This window comes from Anastrepha obliqua, chromosome 4 (assembly GCF_027943255.1).
Source record: "Anastrepha obliqua isolate idAnaObli1 chromosome 4, idAnaObli1_1.0, whole genome shotgun sequence".
Taxonomy (NCBI): Eukaryota; Metazoa; Arthropoda; class Insecta; order Diptera; family Tephritidae; genus Anastrepha; species Anastrepha obliqua.
In genome coordinates, this window is record NC_072895.1 from 11,446,602 (window position 1) to 11,467,471 (window position 20,870).

General features: G+C 40.2%; 1 protein-coding gene across 2 annotated transcripts in view; it reads left to right on the forward strand.

Moving 5' to 3' along the window:
• Positions 1-20,870, forward strand: part of LOC129245630 (endoplasmic reticulum metallopeptidase 1) — a 34,979-nt gene that overhangs the window by 8,020 nt on the left and 6,089 nt on the right. The window contains exons 2-7 of one of the 2 annotated variants that reach the window (XM_054883918.1): positions 2,145-2,688; positions 16,753-17,420; positions 17,525-17,727; positions 17,799-17,953; positions 18,171-18,554; positions 18,748-18,928. In XM_054883918.1, coding sequence (XP_054739893.1) covers positions 2,683-2,688; positions 16,753-17,420; positions 17,525-17,727; positions 17,799-17,953; positions 18,171-18,554; positions 18,748-18,928 — 1,597 coding nt within the window. In that variant the 5' untranslated portion in view covers positions 2,145-2,682. Of the gene's footprint in view, positions 1-2,066; positions 2,689-16,752; positions 17,421-17,524; positions 17,728-17,798; positions 17,954-18,170; positions 18,555-18,747; positions 18,929-20,870 lie in introns of those variants that run through there. The other variant, XM_054883917.1, reaches the window with a different exon arrangement.

Consider the following 20,870-nt stretch of genomic DNA (forward strand, 5'->3'; position numbering starts at 1 on the left):
TCCGCGGAGCTAGTGATAACGTATTTCTTCTTGGAGTCCAACACAGCCATTCGTTCCCGGGTCATTAGATTAGCGTCCTTTTGCTCTGTGTTGGCTCACCGATGTTTGGCATTAATCTGCTTAGCATTCTCGTGACCTTTGATGTTTTGGCAGCCGCATGTCGTATCTGGGCATTCGATGATAGCTAAAATGTTAGGTTTGGGAATAAGCTCGTAGCGTTTTTACCGAAGATTTTTATTTAAACAAAAAGGAATAATTATTTCGATAGGTTAATCAATTATATATTCACCGTTGCTGTTTACAACATCTTCCCACCTCTCGACCAATTGTTTGATGCCGTTCCGCCAAAAATCGCCTGATCTGGTGTCAAAGAAGGAGGAAGAAAGATAACGCCCTTCATATGGTTTGACAGGGAGCGGAAAGGTTGGTAATCTGTCTGTGCAAGGTCCGAAGAATAACGCGGATGCTAAAGGACCTCCCATTCGAGCTCTTGGAGTACAGCTCTAACGACTTGTGCAACATAGGGATTGGCGTTATCGTGAAAGAGTATGGTTTGACCATCTCGATCAGGCCTTTTTAGTCGAATAGACTCATTCAAGGGGTGTAGCTGAACAATGTTTAGCTCCTTGTTGACTGTGGCATTCTTTTCGAGCATTTCCCAGTGCACCATGCGCTTCCAGTCCCACCAAACTCATATCATCGTTATGTTCTTTGGATGAAGATCCGACATGACTCTCGGCTTTAGCGTATCTCCTAAAACCACCCACCCCTTTCTTTGCTTCACATTGATGTATAGGCACCATCTCTCATCTCCTGTGACGATATGGTACAAAAACCGCTGTTTATGGTCGCGTGTTGCTCGATGGTGGGCGAGATGCTGAGAAGCAATTTGAAGGTGACTTTCTTTTTTATTTTTCGTTGAGCTCGTGAGGCACCCAGGCTCCCAATTTTTCGGTAAATCCCATCGAGTGAAGGTAATTGAGAATCGGTTTATGATCGGTGTTCATTTTTTCCGCCAATTCACAACTGGTTTGTCGTCCGCTTCCTTTAAAAGTGATTTGAGACGTTCCTCATCGCATTTAGAAGGCCCTCCGCTAAGGGACGCGTCATTGACGTCAAAGTCGCCATTTTTGAAAGTTGTAAACCATTTCCGTGCTGTAGACTTGCCCGTGACACCTTCTCCATACACGTCGCAAATGTCGTGGGCTGTCCCGGGTTGCTTCGGCAGCTTTTTGATCTCGATGAAAAGCAAAGAAGAGCAGGTGTCGAAAATGTTGATTTTTCCCTCCTGGGTATTCCATTTCTAAGCCTTAAAACTGAGAAAAGATTAAATAACTCAAAAATACAATTAACATAGTTTTGTGTTGATTTTTGCCTCCTGGGTATTCCATTTCTAAGCCTTAAAACTAATAAAAAATTAAATAACTCAAAAATACAATTAACATAGTTTTGTGGAGCTGAAGGAATTCTATCGAACAGCAAACAATACGTTGTAAAATGAAACAAATTATGAAAACGCCATGAACTTATTCCCCAACCCAATACATGTCTTAAGGTTCGACACATGACAGCGTCCACCGTCTTCACCAGATTTGGCAGCTAGCAATTTCTACCTGTTTCCAGACCTAAAAAAATGCATGCGCAGAAAGCGTTTTTCATCAAATCATGAGGTCATAACAGCTTTAGAAGCATATTTTACAACTCTTCCAGATGCTCACTTCAAGGATAGAACTCATAAATTGGAATCTCGTTTGAAGAAGTGTACTGATGTTCGGGGCGGCTGTACTGAATAATAAAGTGTACTTCAAAGCATAAAATTATGTTTTTCTTATCGAACCACAAAACTTACTGAACAACCTAGGATATACATACATACACATGGGCATAATCATATAATCATCCACCTGTTATAGCCGTTTTTATATGACTGTGGCATTCCACAAGTTCACTTATGTTTGAACAATCAATACACTACACTTAAGTACATATAAAATAATAATTATAAACCAATCAGTACGGCAATCAAAACAACAATACGCAAATGTAATATTTAATCGAATCGTCAATACAAATTTAGAAATAGAACTATGAAATTCGAAACATGGATTCGAACATTCTTAATTGGCTGGGTTTTATCATTTCAGATATAAAAAAATTTCGATAATTGTTTATAATCGCAAAAATCCAACGTTAACCCTAAATTGTTGTACCTATGTAGTAACTCGAATGTTGTGTGGTAGTTTATGTACGCGCACATTTATGAACATATTTGTGTACTTTTCTCGAATTGATATTTGAGCGTGCGGCCATGAATCAAAACTTCAATTTGGCGTGAAGGTTCGCGAATGAAAGACGTTAACTATTGAGCTACGCGAAAGAAAGGAAAATCAAGTAACGAAATTCGATTAATTTGAAAGCCTGTAGATCGTGCAGGATCTCAGGTCTTTTGTGTTGCATAACAACAACAAAAAGGAATATACGGGAGATTATTGTGTAGAGTGAGACTGAGTGATTGCTTATACATACATACTGGCATACCTATGAATGTATGTTTATACCTGTGATAAAGTGCGTATAAATCAAAATAGTGCTGAATATTGATTTTGTGAAGATTTGTGGAATTCGCAAGAGGATTGCCAGTTGACTGTGAGACTACAAGCAAATAAGTGAGCCGCAGTAAAAATGGGTGTAAGTAAATAAAAGAGCATCTAAACATTCAAATATTCTTTTAAACACTCTGCCTGAAGTTATGACAAATGATAAACGTCCGCTTTTTATAATCAATAATTACTGTAGGTGGCACAAAATTAATCACCCTATCGGAAGACTTATAATTTTTGTAAATAGCGTCGTACGTCAATCATATTTGACACAAAATTTTATCACTCAAAAGGTCTGCTAGGTCCAAGCGGAACTTTTTCCATTCATATTCCCTCAAGGAAGGAGTGGGCAGGGTGTAAAACTTAGCGGCATAGCATGGCAAACATGTTTTCCGGATGGTTGGAAGCTGGACGGAGGGAAGAAGCTCCCCATCAAGCTCAAATGTTAAGCTTCCGGAACACTGTAATGTTTTCCAAGCGGAAGTAGCCGCAATCAAGGAAGCTGTAGATTGGTTGCTTACTTCTGCAATCACTGCAAAGGGTATAAATATCTACGCCCACTGCCAAGCGGCAATTAGAGCCTTGGGCTCGTTGTTTGTGCGTTCGAAATTAGTCCGGAAATGCCTGAATTCTCTCTCGATTGCAGCCGAATACTTCGATATTAGACTCTTTTGGGTTCCCGGTCACAGCGGCATGAAGGGGCTGATGAGCTAACTAGACAGGGCACCCTAGAGACGGGTTTGAGAGGATTAGTGTGCGCTTGAGAACTTGTGGTCTGCTCCGGTAAAGATGGACCTCGCGTCAACTGTACGAGCGCTAGACTAGTGCGCAAACATGCAACGTCGTGATATCCTTCTGGTTACGAGTAGATCGGGAACTTCTAAGACTAACAAAGCCACAGCTCTCAAATTTGGTAGATATCCTTACCGGACATTATCCGTAAGGTGTCCATGCGGCGAGGATTGGGAGTGCTTCAAGTCCTTTCTGCTCAAGCTGTCTGGAGGACGAGGTGGCTTCATCTTCTCAGCTGCCCTGCTCACGTCGTGCAAGGGCTTAGACATCTGGATACTCACTTTTTCGTTACACCTACGAATATTGCGGGTTTGGATATCAGACACCTTATGAAATTCGTCATTAGCTTGAAGCGGTTAATACGAAGGTTAAACGCCACTTTTGGTCGTATCCTTTAATCCAAAGCCACTTCTTCCTTTTTCCAGCGGTCATGGACATAGGAACATAGAGGGAAATGAAATCGCTGATGAGCTTGCCAGGAATGGGTCGACTGAATTGGTCTCAGAGACCACCCATCCGGTTATGGGCATACCCCTGACAGTTGTTAAAGAGGAACTACACAAATTATGTATTTCTCAGGAAAGCGCAGAAAAGATGGAGCTCCATTTCTTCATTTACTATTTCGAAAACGCTTTGGCCCCAGTACAATATACGGAGGACTCAGAAAATCCCGGGGACTCCGCGCCATTCAATTTCCAAACTCGTAGCTGTGTTTACCGGTCACTGGACGATCGACACACACACGAAAATGCTAGGATTACCAGAAGCTGTGGGGACCTTTCAGAGAAGGAGACTGTTGAGCATTTTCTCTGTAAATGTCCGAGCTGGGTGCTCTTTTCTTCGACTACCTGGGCAGTGCGCCAACCAAAATTCCATAGATCTTCTCCATTATATCAACAGCTCTGGCTGGCTGTAGATATCTGCCTGTTGGGGTCTCATAATGGTGTCAAAGCCGCGCTTTAGTGCTAGTTGAGGAGTGCCAGAACGCACTTTAAAGATCCAATATCAATTCTAAATAGCTCAACCTGGATTTCATTACTATTTGTGTTGAGAGGATTTATTGTGAGTGGTTTTATTGGTTTTGAATTGCTCAAATCATTCAGCAAATTCATCTCTAACTTTTTTTTATAACTCGCTGAAGTAATTTGTGTCATCAGTTAGACTGGTTCTATCGCAATATTGCTTCAGAAATTGAAACTGAAGTAATTTACCGCTCTGAGTATGTTTTGCAGAAAGAATTAATTTTTCTTCAAAATAAACGAATTCTTCCACCTCGTTTAGATTCTGCTCGTTTAATTTCGTTGTGATACCCACCATAAAGTAACATTTTTGCAACCCATTGTCGTTCTCTAATTCAAGGTGATTAATACCTTTTCCATTAGAAATGTAAATATTTCATTTAAGCACAAAGCAAAACGTTTCAACACTTAACCTTTGGAAAGTCATCGCACTTTATTATGAAGAAGGAGGGCGGAATACTAAGTTTCTACTCCTAAGAAGCCGGAAAAAAAGCGAATTTTCGAGAATTTTTTCTGAGAAAACTTTTAAATTTTATTGATCTAAAAATTTTTACACTCATTATGTTATCTTTTGACTGTATTTTAAGACTTAGTATTGTAAAAATATTTATTTGGAAAAGCATTACAGCTGATCTCCGGGAGCTCCTCTAGAAAAAGACGTTTTGCGGTGACCACTATATGTCTGAACTGGATCCTCTGAAATTAAAAAACCAAACAGATTTCGTTAAAGTAATGTTAAATTTATTAATTAGTCGAAGGAATAAGGGAAATACATTTTTTTGGGGGTTTCTCTAAAAAAAAATCGATTTTTGATCAAAATTTCGGCCTTAAATTGTTTATAAAAAAAATTTATCGGTGAGAAAAAATCTTGGATTAATTACTAAAAAATATATTTAGGAAGCTCGTGTTAAAATTTGAGACTAATCGGTTAGCCGTAAGTTGGTCACCGACTTTGAAAACACTATTTTGAGAAAAGTTTAAAGTTTGCCTCAAGCTCTCTGAAAAGCCTTTTCAAATTTGCGTGCAACCTCGAAAATATTCACCGGAACGATATTAAATTTTCTGTGTGTAATCCTAAATATATGTACATTAAGAAAAAAAATCGATTTTTTGAAAATTGTAATCATACTCTGTGGGCAAAAAGTAAGGTTAATTTGGTTGTAAAATGAAAAATCTTTATTTATTCTTGTAAATCAATTTCATCCCCTTCAAAATAATCCACTCTCGATGAAATACACTTATGCCAACGATTTTTCCAATCCCCGAAGCATGCCAAATAGTCCATTTCCGGTATATCCATCAGCACCTTCTTCGATTCAGCTTTTATCTCCTCAATCGACTCGAAACGCGTTCTCCGGAGTGGTCTCTTGAGTTTTGGGAATAGCCAGAAGTCACACGGAGCCAAATCAAACGAATACGGTGGCTGCGGAGCGATATATGTGGAATTTATGGCAAAATGGTCACGAAGAACGAGTGCAATGTGAGACGGTGCATTATCGTGATGCAAAAACCAAGAGTTCTTGGCCCATAATTCTGGTCTTTTTAGACGAATTGCTTCACGTAAACGACGCAAAACGCACAAATAATATTCCTTATTAACAGTTTGGCCAGGTGGAAGGAATTCATAGAGCACCACACCACGAAAATCGAAAAAAACTGTCATCATGGCCTTTATTTTTGAACAACTTTGACGTGCTCTTTTCGGTCTGGCCTCGCCTTTAGCACGATATTCGCTTGATTGGTCGGTTGGTCGGTTGTTTCAGGGTCGTAAGCATAAATCCAAGTCTCATCTCCCGTAATGATGCATTTGAGCTTGTCCTGATAGTCTGAAAGCAATGTTTCACACACATCAACGCGATGACTTTTTTCCAAGAAATTGAGAGTTTTCGGTACCAAACCAGATTTGACTTTTCGTAGGCCCAAATGGTCTTTCAAAATGGTTTTCACAGATCCTTCTGATATTCCGATCATATCAGTAAGGTCTTTAACAGTCAACCGACGATTTTTGAGCACTAACTCCTTCACTTTATTGACGTGTTGGTCATCTGTTGACGTCGATGGTTGTCCGGGGCGCCCCAAGTCATCAACACGTTCTCGACCCTCTTTGAAGTCTTTGTACTACTTATAAACATTTTTCTGCGACATGGTCGAATCACCAAATGCCTTCTGCAGCATGCTAAACGTTTCCGCAGCCGAAATTTCATTCCGCAAACAAATTTTGATGGCACTTCTCTGCTCAATCAAATCAGACATTGTAAAAGTCGAAAAATGCACTCTTGGTCGTTTGGTAAACACAAGCGTAAATATATTACTCATAATGACATTCACATGAAAGTTGGCCCAGATGTTATTAACAGTGCTGCCAACTCATGAAAAAAATAACTGACAAATAAATTCACCTTACTTTTTGCCCACAGGTATAACGCCTTAAGAATTATTTACAGTCAGCGAGTACAAGTGGCTGAGAGATAGAATTGGCGCCTAATCCGCGTTAATCGATTCAGAAGGATTTTTAAATGCTTTTGTTTTTGTTTTTTTTTTTTGTTTTGATAAAATAAATAATATTTGCGCATGGCACTAAAGAGCCGCAACTTCACATCTAAACAGCCGCCCATGGCTCGTGAGCTGCAAGTTGCCTACCCTTCCTTAGACGCATTTTATTTACCAATATCTAAAGAAAATATTCCTTGAATTGAATAGATATTGTAAATATAATAAATATCATAAATTAAAATGTATTTATGATATGTATATTTATATATGTATGAGTGTGCACACTAAGCAACTTTTAAAGAAAAATACCCACACAAATATCGAATAACAATCGTTTGTCTGTCGACACTTCAACTGAAAAATTTACCGCCACTTCTATCGTTCGCAAAATCCCTCTAGAACTAGACGCCAAATAAATACTAAAAGAGTCACCATGCGAGTTTTTTTTTGAAATGCTAGTTCCCAGTAAAATGCAGTGAGCTTTACTTATTGTGATAAAAGATTACTTTATATTTCATCAATTTTAAGTAAGGTTGGTTCCCATGTAGTGATATGTACAAATCACTTACAATTCCTTCTACAGAATAGGTTGTAAATTGAGAGCTTAGATATAATGGCTGCACGTGCACAATATTTAAAATACACCTGTGTGCAAAATAATAGCAGCGCGACATATTTATTAGGAAGGTTTGACTATTTATTTAATTTTTTTTTTAGTTTTAAACTTTCTAAAAAATTTGAAAAAATTCAGCTTTCAATTTTTACTCAAATTAAGGGTATATAAATTTTTAATCCATTCAATTTTTCCAATTAAAGTGACTACAAATTCGCGTTCATACTTAATCATTTTTTTTAGTTCTTTTGACTGTGCTACGCATTTTTTACCATTGGGTATATACATCTTACAAGAGCAATTTTTATATTTTCAAACGGGCCAACCGGCTAATGAGCTGCTACTGTTATTTCACATGTGAACAGCATATTTTTCTTGCTATAATTTCCCAATAGAAAATACATATACTTAAATATAATATTTGTATGTATGTATCTGTGTACAAGCACACGATTATCCAGCTCTTATTAATTTCACCAGCCATCTTCAAAGGTGTTGCCGACTAGACGACGTTGCTTCTAAGAAACCGAGGTTAGTAGTACCTAAACGTCACCGTGACAAGTTAATTTTAGCTCAGGTAATCACAGACGTTGACTCATATAAAATAAGTACGAGGGAGGTTCAATAAGTAGCTGCAGTTGAGAAGAGGCGACGTGGAACTTAACTTTTTATGCTTAGAAGGATTTTCGTAAAAATTAAAAAAAAAAAATGTTTTTTTTGTACTGATTAAACACAACTTTTCAAGCGAGAAACCCAACACACAAAGCGAACAAAATTTTGAGAAAAATTATTGAAACTATTCAAAAATCGATTGGAATCATCCACTCAGTTACTGTGCGGTCGTATCCGCACAATAAAGTCGAAAATTCTGGTCGCCCAAAATCAACGGATAAGGAGCTATCGCTCAGGAGTAAAGATCGACCATAAAAGAGTTTTAAGCCATTTGCGCAACGAATGGTAGGTAGGTGAAATTGTTGAAGTGCCAGTTTGGCTCTCCTCAAGTAGCAGAGAGACCTCCAACAGGAAGATATCTACCAGATAGAGCTGTTGATATAATGGAGAAGATTGTTGGGATTTAGGTTGGCACACTGCCCCAGGCTGTCGAAGAAAGAAGCACCCACAGGTGGTGACTGGAGATAAAAAATGGATACACTTCTCCTTAATTGGCGCGATAACCGCTTACGCGACATTGGCCGAGTTTAACAAAGTGCGCCAGTTGTTTCTTTCTCGTGCTAACCGGCGCCAATTGGACACACCAAGTGAAGCCAAGTCCTTCTCCACCTGATATTTCCAAAGCAGAGGAGATCTTCCTCTTCCTCTGCTACCACCAGCTGGTACCGCATCGAATACTTTCAAAGCCGGAGCGCTTGTATCCATTCGGACGACATGACCCAGCCAGCGAAGCCGCTGGATTTTTATTCACTACGCAATGTCTATATCGGCGTAAAGCTCATACAGCTTATCGTTCCATCGCCTGCGATATTCGCCGTTGCCAACGTGCAAAAATCCAAAAATTTTGCCCAGAATCTTTCTCTCAAACACTCCAAACGTCGCTTCATCGGATGTTGTCATCGTCCACGCTTCTGCGTCATACGTGGACTTGATCCTGGAGGATGGTTCCATGTGTGGAAGTCCATGCAAGTAGGGAAAGTTACTGATCGCCATTCACATGGGAGTGGCCAGGACGATTCTTCTGCATAGGGTTCAAGCAGCTTACAACTTCCGCGATTAGCCCAAGTATCCTCTAGGTAGCTCCCGAGCACCCGTTCAGGAGTGAGCCAACGTGTGAAGTCGAAGCATCCCAAGATAACTGATTGTACGCTGGGTTTGTGACCTGCCACTTAAAAATCTCCCCAATGAAAAAATATAATATACAAAGGCTCGGATGAGAACTTCCTATACTGATGGCGACCCTCGCAAACGCACTGAGGACTAAGATTGGGATCTGGAATATCCGGTTCCTTAATGGGGAAGGTACCCCTGCCCGGCTGGTTTATGTCCTCGTGATATGAAAAAGGGGTCACACACGACAATATTGTGTGAAAACGATCGTGGTCATAGAGTGATGAAGCAGCTCAAACGGTGGTCAAACCAGGACCAACAGCCAGGAAGGTTTTACTGTTACTCCGTATGGCCAAACACTAAATTGAGATTTATACTGTCAACAACTGTCAACAACGTTCGAAGTTACCTATTGACCAGAGATGTTGGTTTCCATCAGAACAACGCAAGGCCAAATTCGTCTGTAGTGATTCACCAAAAACTCCGGGAGTTGGTTGGGAAGTTGTAATGCATCCACCATATACTTCGGACTTGGCACCAAGCGATTACCACCTTTTTCAAGAGAAGATTGGAGAATCGATTACTAGAGTTTTTCGCCAATGAGGACCAAGACTTCTTCAACAAATCATACAACAAAACGGTGCCTATTTGACCCACATCGGATAAATCGAAACATCTTAAATAAAGTTTTGAATTTTACAAAAACTAAGTCCTCGGCGGCCGCCGTAGCCGAATGTGTTAGTGCGTGACTACCATTCGGAGTTCAAAGAGAACGCAGGTTCGAATCTCGGTGAAACACCAAAATTAAGAAAAAGTTTTTTCTGATAGCGGTCGCCCCTCGGCAGGCAATGGCACACCTCCGAGTATATTTCTTCATGGCAGAAGCTCCTCATAAAAAATATCTACCGCTCGGAGTCGGCTTGAAACTTAAGGTCCCTCCATTTGTGGAACACCATCAAGACGCAAGCCACGAATAGGAGGAGGAGCTCGGCCAAACACGCAAAAAGCGTGTACGCGCGAATTATATATATATAAGCCCCCTGCGGAGAATAAGTCAAATGACGACTCTGCTTCGACATTTGTGAAGTAAACAGATGCAAAATACCCTTCAATAAGTCATGGATCGTTATACTCCACAGGAATACTGAAAAACTCCGCAGTGCTATTGGCGTGTCAGGGTCAATCGCCAAACTTTTTGAAATAACGAGCCTATGTAAACAAGGCTCACAATTTCGAGCCCTCAAAGAGATCATCCGTCAAGAATGACAGAACGCCAAAATTAATCGCTGGAAATTGTGGAAAATGCAATAAGTCGGGCTCGTACGGCCATCAATTGGCGCATATAGAATTTTTCTTTTGAAGAAAGCCAATTAAGAAGACATCAAATAAAGAGAATCCAAAAGTATAACCAATTTTTTTCATCTATAAAAAACTACAACCATAGAACACCAATTAACAACTTTTGCGCCGCCTTGTAAAATCATCACCAGCGCACTTATACGCAACTGGATTAAGTCGACGTCGATTTAAAACAAAATTGAAAAGGAAAAATCTCTATTCTAGCAGGACAATGCTCGAACATACGCGCCGATAAATGCAATATTAAAATTTCATGACATTTAAAGCATTTGCGGAAACGTCAAATGAAGTGGATCGAACTAATCAAATGGAAAGCAAAACTTTTTTCAATTTGCACCTACCCATCGACCTACCCGCGTAGTTACAAAACTTTGCCGTATCTCCGTCGCCGAGTTTGTCCACTTCATTGGTACTCGCGTTTTCGGCACGTTGCGGCGTGCTTCTACGATAGTAAATGGCGCATACAAACCAAATGTCACTGGCACCCGTTAATCTAATCAAACAAGCAATTAATTAATCATCTAAACGTTTAATTGCCTCAATTACTAATTATTCATTTTTGTTGCTGTGCTTGCGCTTATTTTATTATGACACGTGGATCTGTAGCTGTAGGCATATAAGTACAACCTTGGTCAAAATAATAGATACGCGCTATTTTGACCTGTTTCGACTAGTTTTCTTTTTTTATTTTTTGATTTTTATTAATTTTTTACAGAAATATAAATTATTCTACAACAAATATCATATAAATAAAAGTTTCAAACTTTTTAGAAAGCTTATAAAAATTCGACAAATTTTCTTCAAAATTGAAAATTTTTCAATCAGCATTTAAAAAAAACTGAGATAAGCAGTTTTATGCTCCATTAAATTTTAATATAATAAAGTGCAAGTTTGAAATACCTCAAAATTCTCGTTGATTTTTGCTTATTTCTTCCCCCCGACGGCGTTGAGCCTTTCCCCCATATAACGAATTCACAACATTTTGTTTTAAAACTTGCATTTTTATAAATCTTGCAAATCTTTTTATAAATCTTGTTTCTCCCAGCCAACATGGGTTCGTCTCCAAGCGCTCAGCGGCCACAATCTGGCTATTTTCAGAATTTTTTGCTTTTAGTCGGGGCAAACTAGCAAACCCAGCACTCAGAAAACATTAAGACCATTGTACTGCACTCGGGTTCCCTTTTTAATTTTCTTTAAAACTACCCGACCTCCGAAGAAATTTGAGTAGATCTTGTGGTGGCAAAGAGCCAAGGTGATCGCTTCTTAACACATCACGTCAGTGCCAAAAACCTCAATCCTGATTTGAGCGAAGGCGGGGCAGACGCACAGAAAGTACAAGTAGTCCGCCGTCTCATCTTCCTCTCCACATGCTGGGCAGAGTGCACTGTCTGAGATGCCTACCTTTTCTGTGATTTGCCCATAGAAAGGGAAGTAGCCCATCATCAGCCCAACCAGCTGCCCACAGTCCATTCTGCTTAATGACAAGAGGATCTGCGACAGTCGGTCGGACATAACAAATAACATCAGTTTTGTCTATTTGCAGCCTCTCTAAGCCTGCCAAGCTCGCTTGTGGGTTGAAGTAACCCGATTGTTGCTAACCGTGGCTTTGATGGCTGCAGAAGGGAGTGGCAGAATGGGCTCCGAGCCAAAAAAGTTGGCCTCTGAGCCCATCTTAGCTGGAGAGACAAATGTCGGTGATTACTGCTTCTCTGCTTTTGAAAATAAGTCTCATGTAGGATACTATCTACACTGAATTTTCGCAAGCTTTCGACACAGTATCATATCATTTGCTTTTGCTGAAATTGGCTTCTTTTGGTTTTCATTCAACATTCTTGTCTCGGAATAACTATTATCACTGATAGGGATTGCTTTGTTGCTGTTGGCAACGTTGTTTCAATATCATTTATTGCGTCCCCAGATGTCCCCCAAGGTAACGTCTTCAGGCATATTAGCTCATGCTTCAATTTTGCGAATTTCTGGGTTTGCGCTGATGATCTTAAAATATTTGCAACCATCACAGATTTACGCGAGTTAGCCAACCTTCCAACGGACGTATACTTTAAAGAGTCGATGAATGGTGCCGAAAAAATCATTTATATTTCTTATAGTATTGCGGGCTCCATCTTACAATCTGTGAACGGAAAACGAAGGACCTTGGTGTTGGATTTGATTCCCAGCTGACATATAATAGCCATGCCGATTGTATTCTTTCGCGCTCGTATTCGATGTGAGCTTTTATCCGCCGAAACTGTCAAGCGTTCACGAACCCGTACACACTTAAATCTCTCGGTCAAAAATTGTAGGATTTGCTGATGACATTGCTGTTTTGGTCGTGGCTAAATTACTCCGTGAAACCAAAGAACCATGTGACCAAGCTGAAATGGTGGGCGATCATGGCGTAGAATCGAAGCCATACATTAAGTACCTGGACGTAATAATTGACCGTAGACTTAATTTCAAAGAGCACTTGCCTTACGCGAGTAGCAGGGCAGCAGAAGCAGTAACTGTCTAACGCGATTAATGATGACATCAGAGGCCCCAGGCCAAACTGCAGAAGACTACTTAACACTGTTGTCTCATCACAAATTACAGCCCATATGTTAAGTGTATGAAATCAGTGTACCGATTGAGTGCCAACAGGGTGTGCTCCGCGTTTCGGACGGTATCAGAAGACGCCATTATGTTTATATCAGGACTACTCCCAATCAATTTAATGGCAAAAGAGTATGCTAAAATTTACAAAAACCAAGCTACTTCAGAGCAGGTGACAATACGCAAGGAAGCAAGAGAGCGTACCTTACGTTCATGGCAGGAAGAATGGAGTTCGTCCCTCAACGGACGCTAGACGCACCGCTTGATTCCCATAATTTTGAAATAAGTTAACCGTAAATATGGACAGCTAGACTACTATCTAACCCAAATACTGACAGGACATGCTTTAAATCTTATTTATCTAGGGTCGAAGACGACCCGTACTGTTCTCATTGTGCACCAACTGCAGAAGACGCTGAACATGTGTTGTTTGTCTGTTCGCGATTTGCGTTCGAAAGGGAGGAGCTAAGCACTAATTAGTCGTCCTACACTTGAAGACAGAAGATCCATTTTAGCTTGCTTATTGTCATTAACACCATAACTGGCTCTATTGACTGCACTTCTCTTTTAGAAAAGGCCGCTTTTAATATTCCCTCTAGAATTCTGCGCCATTCGGAATTCTTTAAAATTGCTTTTTCTAAAAGTAGTTATGAAAAGCAGCAACCAAAACTGGTCAAAATAGAGCGTATCTATTATTTTGATCCTGGCTGTACACATGAATCTAGCAAAAAAATTGTCCGACTGTGACGAATACAACTATGTGACATGTCATAACAAGTTCGAAAGGAATTTTATTTAGTTTAGAGCAAATTTTTATATGCCAGGAGGGAGTAATTCTCAATCGTCATCGCTTATGATTTGATAAGAAAATTGGAAAATAAATATTAAGCACTTCTGTCGATGAGTCGAAGAAATGGTATACATACGTATACAATTGTTATAGAAATAACGGGTGATCAATTTAGAGGTACCGGATTTTAAGTTGAAATAAAACAACGAGCATTCAATTTGATTGGGAAATCTTTATTATTTTTGTGCAAAATCATTCATGACATTTATTTTTTAAAAATAATCCCTTTCAAATGTTGGGCACAACTGCGCCATAATTCAGCTATCCGTAAACACCAAGTTTGAATGACTCGCTTCGGAGGACTTCGATCTCTATCTCGTGAATAAATTTTGTAATGTTGGCTTCCGAATGCCTCAATCGAAGCTGGTGTATCCACAAAGCATTTAGACTTTATAGATGAATAGCCCACCGAAACGACGACACAGTAAATCCATTGTTTCAAGGGCTGTATGGCAAGTAGCGCCATCTTGTTGGAACCGCGGATGGATGTTGGGAAGATCACGGGCTTCAATTTTCGGTATCACGACATCAAAAAGTCGTTTATCATGGCGCGAAAGCGTTCGCCATTTACTGTTACATTGGTGCTAGCCTCGTCTTTGAAGAAATATGAGCCGATGATTCATCCACCTCATAGGTCGCACCAAACGGTTGTTTTCGATGTTCAGATACAATTTTCGATTCTTTTAATCACACTTTCCCTAACGTTCGTCAAACTTATGCTGCTAGATTGTCGATTTCTTGGCGAGTGTTGTTCTTGAGCGCCAAGAAACCCCGTAATAAATTTACGCAGGCCAGCCCCTTTAAGTGGACCACTGAAAGTAATATGATGGCGTCAGATGGGACGAACTCACTGGCCTACCAAAATCAATTAGAAGAAAAATCAAGCGATATGGAAAACTTTTCCTCAAAATTTGTATGTTGTCAAGCATTGCGTAGACGGTCACATCGTCTAACTGGAACCCCATATCCGCCAACTCCAGATACTAGAAATTCGTTTAACATGGTGCTGTATCGTTTACCAGTGATGATTCAAAAGCGTCTTGAAAAGGGTATGGCCATTCACATGTTCTCATGCACAGCGAACCTTACGAAATTGATTTGTTGTTGTTGTTGAAGTGGTTGAGTATTTGCACTGAAATAATTCTAATTAGTGACCATCACCGTCTTACTACCACTGTCCTCGTGTGATGATGTTTTTTTTTTTTTGCTTTTAATTCAGATCCATTTGGTGAGGTCCAAGTATAGCAGCAAATTCTTTATCTCGATATCTGAGATCTCATTAATTTGCTGTAATAAAGGCTTACCGAGGAGCGAAGTCGCGCCCTAGCTAGCCCTGGACATACATAAGTAGTGGGAAAGACTTTCATTCACCCCTTCCGCTTGACAGCTTCTGCAGATGGGATTGAAGGTGAGGTTGGGTCTGGCTGTATGATCCCCTACTTTCAATGGCCTGTAAGGATTGCAGTGATGCGTAAAATGTTTGGTCAAGAACATCCTAACAGGTGATTCGTCCTTTAGATTTTGTACGACTGCCATGTGTTTTTTGTTGTAATACATGTGGTTAATTGCTTCCATCTTCTTTCGGCTAAAGTATGATAGTGTGAAGCAATGGATGCTTTTATTGTGTTGCGTGGGGTGGAAATTGCCACCGCCTCTATGTATAATGTCGAACCGTTCCTTGCTAGCTCATCAGCTATCTCATTACACCGGATGCTCCTATGACAGGGAACACATATCAGAGTAATTTCAAGCCAATGACTAAACATTTCCAGCTCCTCTCTACACTGTAAGACTAGTTTGGATGAAATGTAGTTGGAGTCTAAGGCCTTGATAGCTGCTTGACTGTCTGAAAAGATAGCTAGCTACTCTTGCACCAACTCCCTTGTAGAGTTTTAGTGAATTGCATGCTTCTCTGATCGCTAAAAGTTCTGCCTGGAAAACGCTGACATAGTCAGGAAGTCGAATTGACTAAGATAGGTTGAGTGGCTCCGAATGGAAGCTAGCTCCCACACAAGAGTTCATCTTAGAATCGTCAGTGTTAATTTCAATATCATATCTTCCAATCACCTTCGCTTTGCTCCATTCGTCTCTCGGTGAAAACATAACGTAAAGTCGTTCTTGAAGTTAAGATCGGGGACTGTGTAGTCTAATCTGTTTTTGAGCAGCGAGGGCTCCTGTAGGAGGATCTTACTGTGACCGTACGACCTTGTTGTCCAGCTTTCTATGTCTCTGAGTCTCACCCCGCTGCAAGTAGCGATTGTTTTTATATGTAAGTCTAGTGGTAATAGATGAGTTAGTACATTGAAATTGTTTTAAAAAATTAAAAAATTCGAGCTCTTGTGCTCGAAACTGCGTGTATCGAAATGGAGAAGAATATAATTACAAACACCGACGTTATCTCTAACAGTTTTTTAAGTATCAAATGTGTTTAGAAGAGAAATAATTGAACTTCGAGATATTTTTAAGTCTTTAAAAAGTAACACGTGGTTTTACATAACCTCAAATATAGTCAATTACAGAGTTTTCATTTTCTCATGAATTCGCATTCACATTCTTTGTACAAAATTTGTGTTATTTTTTTTTTAACAAAATAATTCCATACTTTCAAATGACTCATCAAAAATTCACTTACACACCTTTTTCCATCCCCAGTTCAAATCCAAATACCACATCGACGTTGACTTTGAGGTGCCCAAAAAGCTCAACTGGTATTATGCACCAATTTTCACCGCTTTCTGGTTGATCATTTACTTGAGTGTAGTCATCACACAAGTTGGACGCTTGCCCACACCGCTCACGCGCAAAGATGAGCCCACATATCCCGATTCGTTTATAGCCGAACGCGCCGAAGAGATTCTAATCAACTTAGCACGTATCGGTCCAAAAGTAGTAGGCAGTGAAGCAAACGAAGTCCGGGCCGTAGAGTTTCTAGTCGGCGAAATCAACAAAGTCATAGAACAAATGAGCGATTACTTCGAACTCGAAATCGACGTACAGGAGGTCTCAGGTGCATATGTGCACTGGACCATGGTGAATATGTATCAGGGCGTACAGAATGTGGTAGCAAAATTGAGCGCTAAAAACAATACGAGCTCCAATTATTTGCTTATCAATGCGCACTTTGACAGCGCTCCCAGTAGTCCGGGTGCTGGAGATGATGGTTCGATGGTGTCCACCATGTTAGAAGTGCTGCGCGTCATCGCAAAGTCTAATGGACCTCTCGAGCATCCTATAGTGTTTCTATTTAACGGCGCAGAAGAGAATCCACTGCAAGCATCGCATGGTTTCATTACACAACATAAATGGGCCACGAATTGCAAGTAAGTTGTTGGATTGACAGTAGACCGTTGCACTCACACACACAAACATATGTCGATAGTTAATAGGTGAATGCAATACTTATTTCGTTTACTTTTTTCTGTAGAGCTTTAATCAATTTGGATGCAGCTGGTGCGGGAGGACGTGAAATGCTCTTTCAATCGGGTCCAGGTAATCCATGGCTCATGAACTATTATCGCCGAGTGCCACATCCGAGTGCAAACACACTGGCCGAGGAGCTTTTTCAAAATGATTTTATACCATCCGATACAGATTTTCGCATTTTTCGTGATTACGGCGGTGTGCCTGGTAAGCAACAAAGGCAAATTTCAAAAATACTCAAGAATTACTAAGTAAAAATTTATAACATTTTTTTTTAGGTGTGGATATGGCCTACATCACCAATGGCTACGTTTATCACACAGAATACGATCGTTTCAATATCATGCCAAAAGGCTCGCTTCAGAATACTGGCGATAATTTGCTAAGTTTGGCGAGATCCATAGCTAATGCACCAGAAATGGAGAATCCCACGGTTAGTGAGAATATCGCCTATTCAGGGTTCAGTCTTTGTAATTCACTTCCGAGTGAATTTCATTGAAATTTTCTTGCAATCGAATTACAAAGCCTGCCCGTTTAAATTGGCGTATTATGCTCTCAAACTCTTGCTGTCACTCTTTCTCGCTCTTTGACGCCTACTCTTCTTGCACTACTTATATTCATTCAATTTTTTCTTCTTCTTCTCTCTTTAGGATTACGTGTCTGGTAAGGTTATTTTCTACGATTTCATCGGTTGGTTCATCCTGTATTATTCACTGCAAACCAGCATCATCGTTAACAGCGTTGTGTGTGTGGCTGCATTCAGCGCCATAGGCGTCTCGCTTTTCTTCATGTCAGCCCGATCAGGCCTCAGCTGGTTGGAGATCAGTCGTCGGTATGCGCTCGCCTTTGCTGTACAAATACTTTCACTGTCAGTGGGTGCGCTTTTGGTAATGGGTATAGCGTGTTTTTTGGACATTGTGGGATGTTCTATGTCCTGGTTCTCTCGTACGTGGTTAATAGGCGGTCTGTACTTTTGCCCACTATTTTTCTGCAAGGGTATATTTCCAGCATTATTTTTGGAACGTACAAAGAAGGTGAGTTGGCCAAATAAATATGGCATGCGATGAAAAGTCGCAATTTAATTCATCTCCAAAAAGGTATGCGTAGAGTAAACTAAAATCTTGCAACATTTTCTAAAGTTCCGCTTTAGTGGAGTTGGAGTTATGTCGGCTTCAATCTGCCACTCTCGCTTAATATTACTCAACTACAATATTTTCTCTTTTACAGGACCCCCTAAGCTTGGGCTTTCGCATTCAACTCATCATGCACTCGCATTGTCTTATCCTAATTTTGCTAACAATAATTCTTACAGCGCTGAATGTGCGTTCGGCTTTCATGTGCATGCTGGCTGTGTTCTTTGATATAGTGGCCCTGACCATAAACTTGATTACGAAATGGCATCGCAGAGGTAAGAATAAGCTGACGAAATTATCACTGTTTAATATTGCAATATGGCTAGACTAGCGTATCTTTCTAGGGTACGCTAGGTATTCAATAGATGGGTTTCAAAGGTCGTGGGAAAGAACGTCTTGAGACCTTCGGCTTTTATTATTATTATTATTGGGCTATTATGCACTGCCGATCTCTGATTTGGTTCATTATGCTTGACCGAAAGCACAAAATTGTAGGTGTCTGATAAATTTGAGTACTTCCTCAGACTTTTAGTCTCATATAACTAATGGATTTACAATCGCACCACTTAGCTGTGCGAGTCTACGTCTTGCGAGAGCTGCACATTCGCAGAGAAAACAGGAACAGAGAAAACAGCAACTATCTACTAATTCTAATTCCTTGAAATGATAACGCAGACTGCAATGTCCCTTGTGGTATCCGATGAGAGTTTGTAAGCTCATTCTGTCCAGGTTTCAGAACCTATTTAATGCTTTTTTGGAGGGAAGGATAAAACTGTCTTACCTGCCTCTGTCCACAACTCTTCATCCAATATCATGTGAGTTCCTTGTCCTTACAGTATTTCCTAAATGTCTTTATGTGGGCTTCAGGGGTCCCACAAAAGGATTCTGCTACACACAATTTTTAGAATGCACCTGTTCGTTGGCAAGAAAAATTTTAAGAAAGATCTTTGGCCCAATAAGAATGGATGATGGTACCTATAGAATCCGATTGAACTCGGAACTGAACGATATAACTCAGAACGAGACAGCTGTGCGTTTTGTTAAAGCGCAGCGCATAAGATGGCTAGTTCATGTGATCCGTATGCCTGTTGACTGTACCGTGAAGAAAGCCTTGACAGGAAAGCTAATGGCGTGAAGGCCAAAGGCAGACCGAAGAACCGTTGGATAGACGCAGTGGAACGCGATCTTAAGAAGCTGGGAATACGTAACTAAGAAGCAACAGCTCAAGATAGACCGCTTTGGAGGAGCATTTTGAAGGAAGCTTTGACGCATCCCGCGTTGTAACGCTATGAAAGAAGAAAGAAGAACCTTTTCGTTGTGATCATAACCTTTATGTTTTGATACCCAGTCTAACAAAACGCGAATAATAATGAAATCGGTGACCTCACAAAAGGATTATGCTTCAAACAATTTTGAGAATCCAAGCACCTAATTTCGCAAGGCAGTCCGCCTGTTCGTTGCCATCATAACCTTTTTGCCCTGATACCCAGTCCAACAGTCCAATAAGAATGAAAGCTGCCGAAATGTGAGTTTTGGTGAAGCTCTTCATCTTCAAAGATTTTGGTTAGTCTCCAAAAGGGAGACAAAAGTATTTTTGTGTTTATTATCCCACAAATACAATAGATGACCTACAAGTGGTAAACTGTGCCTTTTTTAAACCATTAAATGTCATAAATTCATACCAAAGTACAGGAGCAGATGAACTGTATTTTAGAAGCTCCCTTTCTCTGCAAAGAATGTGGCTAGTCTACAGAAGCGCAAATGGATGAAATTATAATATTAATTATTGGAATCCAATTTTATGGTGGCTGTCTTAATATTGTCCCACAAACTGTATGGCAAGTAGCGCCGTATTGTTGGAACCACGAACTGGATGTTGTGGAGATCACGGACTTCAATTTTCGGTATCACGGCATCAAAAAGTCTTTTATCATGGCGCGATAGCGTTCGCCATTCACTGTCACATTGGCGACAGCCTCGTCTTTGAAGAAATACGGCAGCTCATAGGACGCACGAAATGGTTGTACTCAATGGATATAATGGCTGTTCTTGAATGACTTCGCGTTGCTATTCAGCCCAAATAAGGCAATTTTGCTTAATGACGTAGCCATAAAGTCAAAAACGGGTCTCATCGCTGTACAAAATTGTTGGCCTGAGCGCGCGATGAGCACTTTTCACAAAGCGTCGATTTTCCTAATACAATTTTTGTAAACGGCG